General features: G+C 37.1%; 1 protein-coding gene across 1 annotated transcript in view; it reads right to left on the minus strand.

The window, feature by feature from the left end:
* Positions 1-3,682: 3,682 nt before the first annotated feature.
* The window catches only part of SUCLA2 (succinate-CoA ligase ADP-forming subunit beta), a 61,481-nt gene continuing 49,755 nt past the window's right edge, over positions 3,683-15,408 (minus strand). Inside the window, exons 8-11 of the mRNA XM_055243999.2 lie at positions 15,213-15,355; positions 10,444-10,564; positions 9,904-9,992; positions 3,683-4,472 (exon numbers count right to left, since the gene is read on the minus strand). Of these exons, the coding sequence (XP_055099974.1) occupies positions 4,398-4,472; positions 9,904-9,992; positions 10,444-10,564; positions 15,213-15,355 (428 nt within the window). The 3' untranslated portion in view covers positions 3,683-4,397. The remainder of the gene's footprint in view (positions 4,473-9,903; positions 9,993-10,443; positions 10,565-15,212; positions 15,356-15,408) is intronic.

Here is a 15,408-nt window from a genome sequence, read left to right on the forward strand (position 1 = left end):
TCAGCCTCCCAAGGTGCCGGGATTACAGATGTGAGCCACCGTGCCCGGCTACAATTTTAAATGGTTTATGGCTCTGATACTCTGTCATATATATGTAACTACCAAATATATATTTGGCTAAAAATACATATTGTGTTTTCTACATATAAAGTCTCTCACATATTTCTGTTCTCTTCCCTTACTAAATAAACTTCACTGATAAGAAAAGAGCTAAGTAAACTGAGGGACACTACCATTAAAACTTATTCTAAGGCAGAAAGACTGCTTGATGCCAGCCTGGGCAATGTAGCAGGACCCCATCTCTATAAAAAATAAATTAGCTGGGCATGTTGGCAGGCACATGTAGTCCCAGCTACAAAAGGAGGCTGAGGCAGGACGATCACTTGAACCCAGGAGATTGAAGCTGCAGTGAGTCACGATTGTGCCACTGCACTCCGGCCTGGTTGACAGAGATCCTGTCTCAAAAAAACAAAAAACAAAAGAAGCCCTCATATAGCTAGTAAGTAGTGGATCCAGATTCAAAGCAGACAGTCTACTTTCAAAGTCTGTGCTCATCATCACTACGTTATGCTGCCTCTCATAGTACATACATCTGATCACATTTTAAGAACATCACGCTGTTTTGGTTACTGTAGCCTTGTAGTATAGTTTGAAGTCAGGTAGCGTGATGCCTCCAGCTTTGTTCTTTTGGCTTAGGATTGACTTGGTGATGCGGGCTCTTTTTTGGTTCCATATGAACTTTCAAGTAGTTTTTTCCAATTCTGTGAAGAAAGTCATTGGTAGCTTGAGGGGGATGGCATTGAATCTATAAATTACCTTGGGCAGTATGGCCATTTTCACGATATTGATTCTTCCAACCCATGAGCATGGACTGTTCTTCCATTTGTTTGTATCCTCTTTTATTTCATTGAGCAGTGGTTTGTAGTTCTCCTTGAAGAGGTCCTTCACATCCCTTGTAAGTTGGATTCCTAGGTATTTTATTCTCTGTGAAGCAATTGTGAATGGGAGTTCACTCATGATTTGGCTCTCTGTTTGTCTGTGATTGGTGTACAAGAATGCTTGTGATTTTTGTACATTGATTTTGTATCCTGAGACTTTGCCGAAGTTGCTAATCAGCTTAAGGAGATTTTGGGCTGAGATGATGGGGTTTTCTAGATATACAATCATGTCATCTGCAAACTGGTACCACAACAGAGACACAGATCAATGGAACAGAACAGAGCCCTCAGAAATGATGCCGCATATCTACAACTATCTGATCTTTGACAAACCTGACAAAAACAAGAAATGGGGAAAGGATTCCCTATCTAATAAATGGTGCTGGGAAAACTGGCTAGCCATATGTAGAAAGCTGAAACTGGATCCCTTCCTTACACCTTATACAAAAATTAATTCAAGATGGATTAAAGACTTAAATGTTAGACCTAAAACCATTAAAATCCTACAAGAAAACCTAGGCAATACCATTCAGGACATAGGCGTGGGCAAGGACTTCATGTCTAAAACACCAAAAGCAATGGCAACAAAAGCCAAAATTGACAAATGGGATCTCATTAAACTAAAGAGCTTCTGCACAGCAAAAGAAACTACCATCAGAGTGAACAGGCAACCTACAGAATGGGAGAAAATTTTTGCAACCTACTCATCTGACAAAGGGCTAATATCCAGAATCTACAATGAACTCAAACAAATTTACAAGAAAAAAACAAACAACCCCATCAAAAAGTGGGCGAAGGAGATGAACAGACACTTCTCAAAAGAAGACATTTATGCAGCCAAAAAACACATGAAGAAATGCTCATCATCACTGGCCATCAGAGAAATGAAAATCAAAACCACAGTGAGATACCATCTCACACCAGTTAGAATGGCCATCATTAAAAACTCAGGAAACAACAGGTGCTGGAGAGGATGTGGAGAAATAGGAACACTTCTACACTGTTGGTGGGACTGTAAACTAGTTCAACCATTGTGGAAGTCAGTGTGGCGATTCCTCAGGGATCTAGAACTAGAAATACCATTTGACCCAGCCATCCCATTACTGGGTATATACCCAAAGGACTATAAATCATGCTGCTATAAAGACGCATGCACACGTATGTTTATTGCGGCACTATTCACAATAGCAAAGACTTGGAACCAACCCAAATGTCCAACAACAATAGACTGGATTAAGAAAATGTGGCACATATACACCATGGAATACTATGCAGCCATAAAAAATGATGAGTTCGTGTCCTTTGTAGGGACATGGATGAAACTGGAAAACATCATTCTCAGTAAACTATCGCAAGGACAAAAAACCAAACACCGCATGTTCTCACTCATAGGTGGGAATTGAACAATGAGAACTCATGGACACAGGAAGGGGAACATCACACTCCGGGGACTGTTGTGGGGTGGGGAGAGGGGGGAGGGACAGCATTAGGAGATACACCTAATGCTAAATGACGAGTTAATGGGTGCAGGAAATCAACATGGCACATGGATACATATGTAACAAACCTGCACATTGTGCACATGTACCCTAAAACCTAAAGTATAATAAGAAAAAAAAAAAAAGAACATCACAATAGGTAGAAGTTCTCAAATCCATCAGTATGGTTAAATAGTCTACTGCTTGATCAATATTTCCTTCCACGGTTTTATGCAGTGAGCAAAAGGTCAATATGTATATATACACACACACACATATATATACATATATGGACAAAAAGAATAATGTGACTACAATCTGTCTAAAAATATCCACCTGTTACCATATAAAACATCATACAGACTTTGGGAGGCCAAGGCAGGCAGATCACGAGGTCAGGAGATCGAGACCATCCTGGCTAACTAGGTAAAACCCTGCCTCTACTAAAACTACAAAAAATGAGCCAGGCGTGGTGGCAGGCACCTGTAGTCCCAGCTACTCGGGAGGCTGAGGCAGGAGAATGGTGTGAACCCGGGAGGCGGAGCTTGCAGTAAGCTGAGATCATGCAATGGCACTCCAGCCTGGGCAACAGAGTGAGACTCTGTCTCAAAACAAAAACAAAAACATCATACAAATTTAGACATGTCCAAGACCAAAAAATAAATCAGCTTCTCTCTTCCCCAGTAAAATAGTTAAGAAAAGGCTTTGAAGTTAGGCATCTTGGATTCAATTCTCCCCTCTGTTTCCTTTAGAGAATATACTAGATGGCATACACATAAATAGCAGACTTCCAGTGAACTATCTATCTATAAGTAGCTGTATAATATGTATGGTTGGCTGGGTGCAGTAGTTCATACATGTAATCTCAACATTTTGGGAGGCAAAGGCAGGAGGACTGCTTGAGCCCAGGAATAAGAAACCAGCCTAAGCGACATAGTGATACCCTGTCTCTACCAAAAAAAAAAAAAACAAACAAACAAAACACATATGGTGGTGCGTGCCTGTAGTCCCTGCTACTTAGGAGGCTCAGGTGGGAGGATCACTTGAGCCCAAGAGGCAGAGGCTGCAGTAAGCATGATCATACCACTGCACTCCAGGTTGGGTGACAGAGTGAGACCCTGACTGAAAAACAAAAACAAACAAACCACTGTCATGGCAAGTATATGATCTACGAATTGGTGCTTAGACCTCTATAGTGCAATAATGAACACATCAACTTCTACTGTGTTTACTTCAAAACAAGCAAACAAAAGCCATGAACCCAAATCATATTGGGAGATTTTTATTAACTTAAATTGACATTCTTAATTTTGTCTACAAGTCCTTGGTAAATATGCCTTTATTTGAAACAAACCTACAGGTGCTTCTTAATATGACAGAATCATGAAGACTTGCAGTTAATCAGTGTTTCCTAATGATTAAAACAATGTTCAAATAATTACAAAGTTATTTCATCAAAATACTTAGAAGAATATTCTGAGGAGTGTTTGAAAGCTCTGTTTATAAATAGTGACTGATACATTTATTATGTATTTGGTGCTGAAGATAAACACTTTTTACATAAAACATTGTTTTAATATACTGCTCTACTAATGAGGATAGTTATTAGATATACTGTATTTTAACACTAAAGAATAAAGCTTTATCTTCATATTTATCTTATTTATAGGACTCTTATCAATGAAGAACCTTGTATCCAACAACAATAAACTGGCAAATTGCAAGTTACGTTTTGTAGGAGAAGCAAAAAAGACTGGCTGCAACAAAAGAAAGAAGATAACTGCATTATACATGCTTCGTACAAACAGTCCATTCTGAATGGTACAATTAAATGCAGACCAAATCCTTTTAAATGTTTGTGTGCCTAGATGGCAATTACAATCTCCACACACTAAAAAGAAAAAGAACAATAACACAGAACACAGTATTCTTAATGATTATAGCACATTTAACACCTTCAGCCATCCACTGGGTTTTCAGATCATATTGGCAACTGAAATTTCACATCCACATGTGCTTGCTTCGCTAAGGTCACTATTTCAGACAGCTTTACAACCTAAAAGAAAAGAACGAAGAATTTTCACAAAAAGGTAAATTCAGAACTACAGGTCAGTGCAAAATTAATGTACACTCAATTTTTTCCATTTAAAACATCTGGGCTATTCTGACATCGCTATAAATAACACTACGTTCTTATAAGCAAATGACACTCTCAAAGGATAATCAAGTCTGACACTCTTCATAGCCCAAACTTCAATTAAATACTTTCTGATTAAGATGTTGGTATACCACCTGCTAGGATTATACATATTATATAAGATTATATATGTGTGTATAAAATGTGTGTGTGTGTGTGTGTGTATATATATATATAATATTCTAAATTTTATCTTAAAGACAGAAACAGTGAGTGTCTTTGTTGGATACTCTGCAACTCAAAGCACATCTAAATAAAAATTTGTTTTGAAATAAGTATGCAATCTTGACTTAAAATATTGGGATAGAAGTTTGGGTCTAGTAGTTAGTATTTTACTTTTTTGTCAGTAAGTTAACAATTGCTAATCTGAGTTCCAATTCCCTCTACAATCCGTCTAAAAATATCCACCTGCTACCATACAAAACATCATACAAATTTAGACATGTCTAAGACCAAAAAAACAAACTCAGCTTCTCTCTTCCTCAGTAAATTAGTTAAGAAAAGGCTTTGAAGTTAGATATCTTGGATTCAAATCTCCCCTCTGATGCTTATGACATATGATCTTGAATAAGTTAACTTATCTAGCCTGTTTCTTCATCTATAAAAATGGAAATTTTATCACCAAACTCATATTAAATGAGATAATCCTTGAAGAAAACAGCCTAGCATTGCATGCACAGTAAATACTCAATAAACGGTAGTAACTGCTAATATCATCATCTCATTCAATATTATTATTGTTATGACTTCTATAATCTCCCAGTCAATAAAAACACTGTAGTCACAACTTAAATCAACTGTTCACTTTTACCTCTCATGATCTATGTGATCAAGGTCCTACTGGTTCTTCTCCTTCTTTTCATGTCCTCCAAGCTTTTCTTAATTCAAGCTTTCATTCCAAAAAAGTGCACTTTCAGAGACAAGTTATAAGCTATTTATTACCTTCACCTTTTCTCATATCTAAGTATTGCACTAGATGGACTCCTACTATCTCTCCTCTTTTCCCTTCAATATATCCCACATCTCAAAGTCAAAACAGGCTTTCTGAAATACTTTCTCCTACTATTCCCTTGCTCAAAATCTTTAATTTTAACTCAGGTTTAAGTTTAAATTCTTCTGTCTCTAAACTAGAGTTAAATTTTATTTATTAGTAAGTACTTTCCCAAAGAAGGACATAAGACTGTTATTATTTTTGTGAAATGACATCACATTAACTCAGCAAATTCAAGAGTCTGGCCAAGTGTGGGGGCTCATGCTTGTAATCCCAGCACTTTGGAAGGCCGAGGGCAGACCATATGAGGTCAGGAGTTCAAGACCAGCCTGGTCAACATGGCAAAACCCTATCTCTACTAAAAATACAAGGCCGGGTGCAGTGGCTCACACCTGAATCCCAGCACTTTGGGAGGCCAAGGCAGGTGGATCACAAAATCAGGAGTTCGAGACCAGCCTGACCAACATGGTGAAACCACATCTCTACTAAAAATACATAATTAGCCAGGCATGGTGGTACATGCCTGTAATCCCAGCTACTTGGGAGGCTGAGGCAGGAGAATCGCTTGAACCTGGGAGATAGAGGTTGCAGTGAGCCGAGATCACACCACTGCACTCCAGCCAGGGCAACAAGACCAAAACTCTGTCTAAAAAAAAAAAAAATTAGCTGGGCGTGGTGGTACACACCTGTAGTCTCAGCTACTCAGGAGGCTGAGACACAAGAACTGCTTAAACCCAGGAGGCAAAGGTTACAGTGAGCTGAGATCACGCCACTGTACTCCAGCCTAGGTGACAGAGCAACTCAGTCTCAAAAAAAAAAAAAAAAAAAAAATCAAGAGTCTACTATTGATTAAGCTATAGAGCCTAAAGAGTGTTCGAGTGTTCAATGAAATGTCTATAAACATAATGGAAGGGAAGACAAAAAATTCTCATCTCTCTGTATCTACTATGAAGTGTTCTCTGATACACATTATTGTTAAGTAAAAGAAACAAAGTATAGATTACCATTAATCTAAAGTGGGAAAAGGGAGACACACACACACACACACACACACACACACACACACACACACACACAGTCCCCTCCTTATCCAATTTCACTTTCTACAGTTTCAGTTACCTGCAGTCAACTGTGGTCCAAAAATTTTAAATGAGAAATTCCAGAAATAAAAAAGTCGTTAAGTTTTAAACTGTGTGTTGTTCTGAGAAGTGTGATGAAATCTTGCACCATCCTGCTCCAAGTGGAATGTGAACCATCTCTTTGCCCAGTGTATCCACACTGTATAAACTACTCTTCCATTAGTCATCAACATTATCTGCTCTTGACATCCAGCCATCAACATCATAGCTCAATGATCCAGGATGAACCAAAGCAGATGATTCTCCTTCTGTTACATCATTAGGTCAGTAGTAGCCTAACACTATGTCACAATGCCTTCATCATTCACCTCACTTCATCTCACCAAGTAAGCATTTTACCATCTCATTATCACCACCAAAAGTGAGTATAGAACAATAAGATATTTTGAGAGACCACATTCACATTTATCATGGTATATTGTTATAATTGTTCTACTTTATTATTAGATGTTGTTAATCTGTTACTATGTCTAATACATAAACTTTATCAAAGGTATATATGTATAGGAAGAAGCATAGTATATACAGGTTTGGAACTATCTGTGATTCAGGCACCCACTGGGGGTCTTACAACACATTCCCTGCAGATAAGGGGGGACTACTGTACACATACATATAGTTATATACATACAATTAGCTTATGTTTTTAAGAAGTGGAAAGATAAATCAAAACTTTCTTAAAAAACAAAAAAAAAGTAAAAAGGTTGCCTGTTGGGGAAGAAAGAAAGAGAGAAATATATAAAAGCCAGATTCCCTGATAATACCTTGTTCTATACTTTCCACTTTGGAATCATGTAAATATAAAATAAAAAACAAAAGGTTGCATTTTTTTTTTTTTTAAAAAAGCAATCCCTTTAAAAACAATGAAACTATATCAAGCTGAGACAAAACACACAGAGAATTATTTCACATGAATTTTAAAATCCACTAAGTTGTGGGACATACCCTAAAGGACAGAAAGAAATGCAGATATAATTGCTTTCAGTAATCAGACTGTTGGTATTCTTATTATAAAATTGTCTTATCTGTACTAAGGGACAAAGCAAATGAACAATTATGATAGTATGGCATGAACGAAGGCACAAACAGATGTCAGATAAGAAAAAAAATCTATACTCCTGGACTTGCATTGAAAATATCAGTATGAACTCAAGTATTACCTCTTTAAAAAATACATGTTTTCTCAGACTTGCCACTTAAAAAGCTCAGAAACAATAATCAACCCAGTATCTATGAATACTCATAAGGCCCAAATTGTGCTCTCTAAATACCATTTGGCCCATTCAAGTTCTGATTCAAGAAACGTAAAGATGAGCCTGAAACATTTTATCATACCAGATAGAGGGCTTCTCAGAAGGATGCAACAGTTAACCTGAAGAGAGGTTCCGAAAGACCAAAGGTTGGACAATTTCAATCACAACTTATATGAACTAAACTACATCAAATGTTTAAGTCATAAGTTCAAAACAGTATGCCAGTGGAACACACGTGTATACATGTGTATGCATACACACACACACACACACACCCCTGAAAACAAAAAGTAAACAAAATACAAAAAAAAAAAAAAGCCTAGGTCACCTTTATTGGACATAATAGAACAAACATTATTTTGAAAATTGGTCAATAAAGGCAAACAATCAGGTAATTATCCTACTTTTCCTATGCAAAATGTACTCCGTGGTAACAAATGGTTGACACGTGGAAGTTTTACTTTTTAGAAGCATTACATATAATAAGTGAAGAATGACAGAATTACAATAGCACCACTTTGCAACACAAACAAAATACTGGATCTAAGCTATGATGTCAATGGCTAGTAATACCACAAAAAGATTAACATTGTATATGTTTTGATGAAATTAAACAACACCTACTATGAAATATTCTTGTTCCCTGCTCCCCAAAATCAAATATGAACATGGTCAAGCCTATAGATTGAACTCCCAGTTTACAGGAAATATACAGGGCAGAGAACATAGAGACGGCAGAGAACACAGTAAATGAACGACACCCTAAAGATGCAACCATTAAAATCCAGACTATGAGAAACTTAACAGGACCATCAACCTGGATTTTTCAACAAATAAATCACAAAAAGTACTTTTCTTTTTAAAAGGGGAAACCAACAGATTAAGAAAATTAATAACATATTAACCAACTACAATGCAGAGACTTATTCTGATCCTAACAAAGAACTTAAACAAAAGATATGAGAGACTCAGAAATTTCAACAATGACTATATTATTTTTTATAAAACATAACCATAATACCATTACCCCACCTAAAACAAGTAACAGTAATTCTTTTATACCATTATCAATACCTTTCTCTTTTACAGATGCATGATGAAATGTATGAAATGATATAATGTCTGGGATTTGCTTGAAAATAATCACACTTGTGGGAGGAAGTAAGAATACAGATAAAACAAGAAACAAGATTGGGCAGGAGCTGACGGTTGTTTAAGATGATCACAGGTATAAGATGTTCTGACAAAGATTCTCTCCTTGACCAAACTCTCTTTTGTTTTTTCAATATATATTTATCGAATATATAGATAGATACACACACATACATATATATATATATGCGTGTGTGTGTGTGTGTGTGTGTGTGTGTGAAGATAGGGTCTCCCTATGTTGCCCAGGCTAGTCTCAAACTCCTGGACTGAAGCAATCCTCCTGCCTCAGCCTCCCAAAGGCTACTCTGAACTCTCTTCTCAACTTGGCTCTAACTTTTGGACTTCTGTATTTGTCCCTGCATAGTCCAATTTTAGCAAGAATCTTGCTTAAGTCAGTTTAGCCAGGATCCTCCCTTACCCATAATGTATCCTTTTAGTAATTTTTCATCCACTGCCCCCACCCTCTTCCTTGGTTATAAATTCCCACTTTTCCTTGCTGTATTTGGAGTTGGGCCCAATCTTTCTCCCCTACTGCAAAACTCCACTGCAGTAGTCTCTATGCTTATTCCAACAGTCCCTCTGAATAAAGTCTGCCTTAACATCTTTCAGCAAGAGTCATGAATAATCGTTTTCTCTAACCATTCATTACACTCATAATATTTAGCTGAAACACAAATTATTAGCTGTATTAATAATTAGGTTCATTTTAGGATCTGTGTTTATAAATCCTCCTTAGATTAACATGGCCAATTTACCATTCTAGCAGCTTCATCCAAGTCATCACAAGCAAGTATTTTAAGTCCACTGTCCGCTATCAGTGCCTTAGCATCATCGACTCGTGTACCTGTAAATGATTTATGCAAATATAAATGTTTTAAATACACACGCAAAAGCATTTTAAAATGTTTGCCAAAACACAGTACGAGAATGAAACTTCAACAGAGGAGACTTCCATTATTTAGTATAAACGCTTCTAAACCAAAGAAAACACTGTAAAAGCCCAGGTTATCTTACAAAATATTTTGCCTTAAATAATTCTGACTTGCTTAGTAATTCAGGCAAGTCAGAATTCAAGACAAATCACAACAAATAAAAAGTGTATCAAATTATACCAAGCAAAAGTATAAACATTTTGCCCCAATGTTAAAATTTTTTAAAAACTATAGTTTTAATTTCATATTGTATAATGCTTTCAAAGACACAGCTATTTAAAAACTGTTTTAATGAACTGAACTCCATGGAAATGTGAACTTTTAAAGAATTAAAAACAATTGCAAGATACCTTTTACACTCACCTTGTAACCGTACCACAACAGGTATTTTAATTTCCAAGTCTTTTACTGCCATGACTATACCTTGTGCAATAACATCACAGCGCATGATTCCTCCAAAAATGTTGACCAGAATAGCCAGTACCTATGAATAAAGTGTTCTGATAGATTAAAATTTAAAAGAAATTTAAGTTCTTTTCCCCAAAAAATACTAGTATATGTGCTTCATGATAAACATTAATTTGATAGAAGGATTTTCAGACCAAACCACCATACCCTCCTCTAGCTCTCTTTATTGAAGTCTATGTAGTCCACCGCCCACCAGAACTTACTTCCATCTCCTTGGGTAATTTCAACACCTAGTTCACATTTCCTTCTCTACTATATCCCATATGAACAAGACCATCTAATTCCATTTACTTTCTCCTGTTAAACTTGGCCATTCACCAACATGACTACCCCCAGATCATACCGTAATATAGTCTCATGTGCAAGATCTCCAATTTAGTGTTTGTCACCTATCATTTCCTCATCTATCCCTGTAGGAAAAGGGCATGTTGTGTGGCAAGAGTAACACCATCTTGAAGCAAAACTGTCATAATGACCAATGTTTGACTCCTGCAGAGCAAGGCCTTCTGCAGCAAGGTCAAGAAACACTGCCTGTAACATAGATAACCCTTATAAAGAAACAATGCCTGTAGCATAAATGACAACTCATAAAGATGTTTACCTAACTTCCTCAATGGTCACAAGTTTGACAAGAGGGTCTGAGACGTGACTAGCTGCACAAGTGTTACCAAGAAAAAAAGCTCACTATATAAAGGATAATTTCTGGAGGGCGAGTGTGGGGATCCACCATCCTGCAGCCACCCAAGCCATAGCTTCTGTTTGTAAGTCCCTATATAAATTTAGTTTCTTTCTGAGAACTGGATTTGCCAGCCTCTTTCTTTGGCCTCTCAGATCCCTTGGCCTCTGGGGGTACATGTGCATAGACCTGCTCACTGCAAAATAATCCCCATCACTGTAATCAACTTTTTACACAAACTAGGCCCTAAGAATCACCCAACTTCTCCTGTATGGCCCTCTCTTGGCTACATTTCACATCCAAATCTCAGAACCTGTTTGGGTCAGCATTCTTTCAGCATCACAATGATAGTTCTGAATCAGTGTTCTCCTATCCTTTCCAAATAATCACTCTTTTTTAAAAAAAAGAGGTTTAGTTCACTCAGCTACACCAGGGTTTCTCAAACAGTGAGATTAAAACGGGTTGTAGATACACCAATATATCGTTCCCCTCAATTCTTGGGGGAGCTAGGAATGTTCTGGGGCAGCAGGAGCCTCAGGGCCAGTGGACTCTGACTACAAGCAATCTTTTCCATCTACCTCCAAGGCCCCATTGAAATATCTTCTGTGAATGCCAGGACATGAAAAGAGGTGAGACACACTGAGCTATACTACACATTCTTTACCTTACCACTATTATTTCCAGACCTTTAAGAAATGAAGCTCTGGAATTAATAATAGACTAGAACTCATAGTAGCCTTTGGCATCTCTCATCTCTCTCCCTCTCACCTCATTCTGGATAGTTTCCATATTCACCACCAGGCACCATCTAACACTCCAGCCTTAAAGTCCTTGGATCTTTACTCTACCAAGCCACTTTCACCTGTAGTCAATTTAAACGAATTACTACCATGGATAAATCCTGGAATAGGCCAGAATGAGTGTCTCTACAATATGAAATGTATAAATCTCATTCTCTGCTCAACCTCCTTCCCCTTTCACTTTAACGCCTTTTTCCTCTAGCTCTACCAAACACAATATTTTCCTCTTAAAAGCCTCTAGTCCCCCTCTCACCCCCAAAAAAAGCCTCTAGTCCCTCAGTCCCTCTCTAATCTTCTACTCTATTAGCTCTCAATGGATCTGACTTTCTTCACTATAGAACGTGGGACATATGGCTAAGCAATTCAGTGTCACTGCCACCTGCATGCTCAATTCTGTCATACCTATTCCTCTGCCATCCTACTTCAAACAATGCATCTTTGGATGATTCCAGCCATAGCTTATTCAGGGAAAAGTAAAAAAGTAAAAACTGAAAACAAAACTGGAAACACTAGCATAACCTGAAGAGCAATTAGATAATGATTCATCAGCAATCCTCAACTTAGTAGTCTGCCTCATATCTTTAACTCTCTTCATAAGCCTTCTATCCCATGCAAGCTCTCTAACTTTTAGCATACAACCTTCCTTTCTCTAGTAGCACCTCAGGAAAGGAGTAACCACCTTTCCAAAGCTAACCTGGCGAGATAATTATCTCCATCTATTTACTATATTGTATTTCCTCCAGGTCTTCACCCCTTCTAGCTACATTCACTCTCTTTATTTTCAAATCTCTTCTCTTCCTCCAACTAGAAAGAGCTCATCTTCTTGATCTTCTAAACAAGCAAGAAAACATACACCACAAAACTCTCCTCAGTCCTACTGCCTTTGACTGAGAGCACTGCATCCCTTCCATGCCTTTGTTTAAAAAAAAAAAAAAAAAAAAAAAGTCCTGGAAGAGTAATCTCTCCTGGATATCTCTATTCCCTCAATTCCTCGTCAAATCAATCCATTACAATCTGGCCTATGCCCCCATCTCTTCTACTATTCTTACTAAGGTTCCCACTCACCTTTTTCAGTTCTTACTCTGAATAGTCCTACATTTGACATTGTTTCCTAATGCCTTACTTCTCAAAACTCTTCACCTTGGTCCTTCGACGTCACCACTCTCTCCCAATCTGTTCCTATCTCTGTCATTTGTTCTCTGTTTTTCATTTGGGTTTTCCTTCTCTATTCAACTCTTCAACAAAAATAGAGGGGCCAGGTTCCATTCTTGGTTCCTCATCTCACTTGTACGGATCACCTCACCAACTCCTAAGACTTCAACTTTTCTCCACTATAGGAAGTACAGTATCTTTTCAACCAACTGTCTACTAGATATAGTCACCACAATCCAAACTTGACACTCATTCTGAAATACGTATTCCTCGACTTTGCCTCTGACAGCATGAAAGGCATCACCACCCAATGATTCTCCCCAGCCCAAACTCCTAATGTTAACTTAACCAACCCTTCTACGAGGCTCCCAGAAAAGAAGAAAAAAAAATGAATTTAATGACCCTATCTCAGAAATGCCTCTAATTTATTCTTACTGATATTGCCTTTGTCAGGGATCTCTTCCATGACAAGAGAATTCATAATGAATGAATTCTCTTTGAAATTGATCTCTCCTGTCAGTCAGTGTCTCCCTACTCTTCATTTCACTCTCTACTAATCTTCTTTTAAAATTTTCTTTAAAATAAAAAACAAAAAGGCAGGGGATAGATATATGCATTTGTGTATGTGCTGGGGTAGGGAGTTAAAATCCAAACTCCTTAACTACAGGTAATAGGGATCTTCACAAATGTGGTCACAATTTGCCAACATTATCTCTTATCATTTATCCCAATAATGCCATATTCTTACACATAAGCATCTTACCACCCCATGAACATAATGGCCCTCTCTAGATTCTATGTCTTTGTACATTGTCTTCCTCTTCCCTCATTTAATCTTCAAGACAGCTCAAGGTATCATCCATTCAGTGAAGGCCACCCTGATTCTCCCAGTTTTTGCCTCTGTCTTCTGTTCTTCCACAGCACTACTTTCTGTCAATCACCCCAGTAAAACTGTAAGTAACTTAAGAGAAGGGCCCATGTATTTTCAAGTCCAAGCATAGTGACCATCACAAAATATATGGCCACTTCAATGCTATCCACATTGACACCCTGGGTTCCCGTTCTGTTTCCAACTCTGATGCCCATCATGTCAGTCCCCTACACTGTAACTCTTCATATACTTTTCTCCATTCTTGCACCTGGGCCCTAAAAGCCATGCTTAGAAAAATAAACAACTAGAATTCTAATTCTAGTTGTAAGTACTCAACTCAATTCTAGTAGTAAGTACTTGGCAGTTAGATAATCAGATTGTCTTTAATACCCTGCTTCTCGAGTTTAAGTCAAAAGAAGCTACAGAAATATAATTCCAATAAAATGTTTACTTGTTTTAGTAATTACTAAACAAGGGAAATAACCCACATTTTACATCTCATTTTAGTTTAATCCTCTTTGCAAAATTAATAAATATGGAAAATAAGGCTGTAGGCTCAAAGAAAAAGGCATTGAAATAAATTTATATTTTAAACAATTCTACAGTCGAACACCACAAATAAAAATATACATTGTCAGCAGCATCATCAATAATAAATATTGATTAATGAGCTACGTATGTACTGGGCATTATACCAGACACTAGGAGAAGCAACAATTAGTAAAATATGATCCCTATCAATGAAGAATTCTCAGTCTAAATCCAGTAAGAATAGTTCCACAGAGATTATTATCTTTTCTGTAAGCCTTACAAAATCTACATTGACCACATAATAGATACACTCCTTAACAAATACCTAGTGATTAATAATATATATGTCTTTTGAATTATGATACTTCACATCCCTTATACTTTGATAATCATTAATAAACACATAATTCTAAATTATGGCACATCTATCATGACAGATTACACAAACATTAAAATGAGTGTTTCAGAAGAGTCTCTTGGTGAATTGCAAAAATCTTCAAGATATGATAGCAAAAAAAGACTCAAAATATATATTAAAAGACACATAAATTCTAAAATATAAAAATATACATTTTTATATGTGTTTATTTTATATATTTACATGATATTAAAATGTATCAAGCCCTGCCCTTACCTTTTTATCTGAAGTGATAAGCTTAAACGCTTCTGTTACTTGATGGACTGTAGCACCACCACCAACATCAAGGAAGTTGGCTGGAGTCCCTCCATGAAGTTTTATTATATCCATTGTGGCCATAGCCAAACCAGCACCATTTACTACATAGGGGAAAATGATTTGTATAAGCAACAAACATAGAGAAAATAAATTA

Source organism: Symphalangus syndactylus, chromosome 15 (genome assembly GCF_028878055.3).
Source record: "Symphalangus syndactylus isolate Jambi chromosome 15, NHGRI_mSymSyn1-v2.1_pri, whole genome shotgun sequence".
In the NCBI taxonomy this organism is placed as follows: domain Eukaryota; kingdom Metazoa; phylum Chordata; class Mammalia; order Primates; family Hylobatidae; genus Symphalangus; species Symphalangus syndactylus.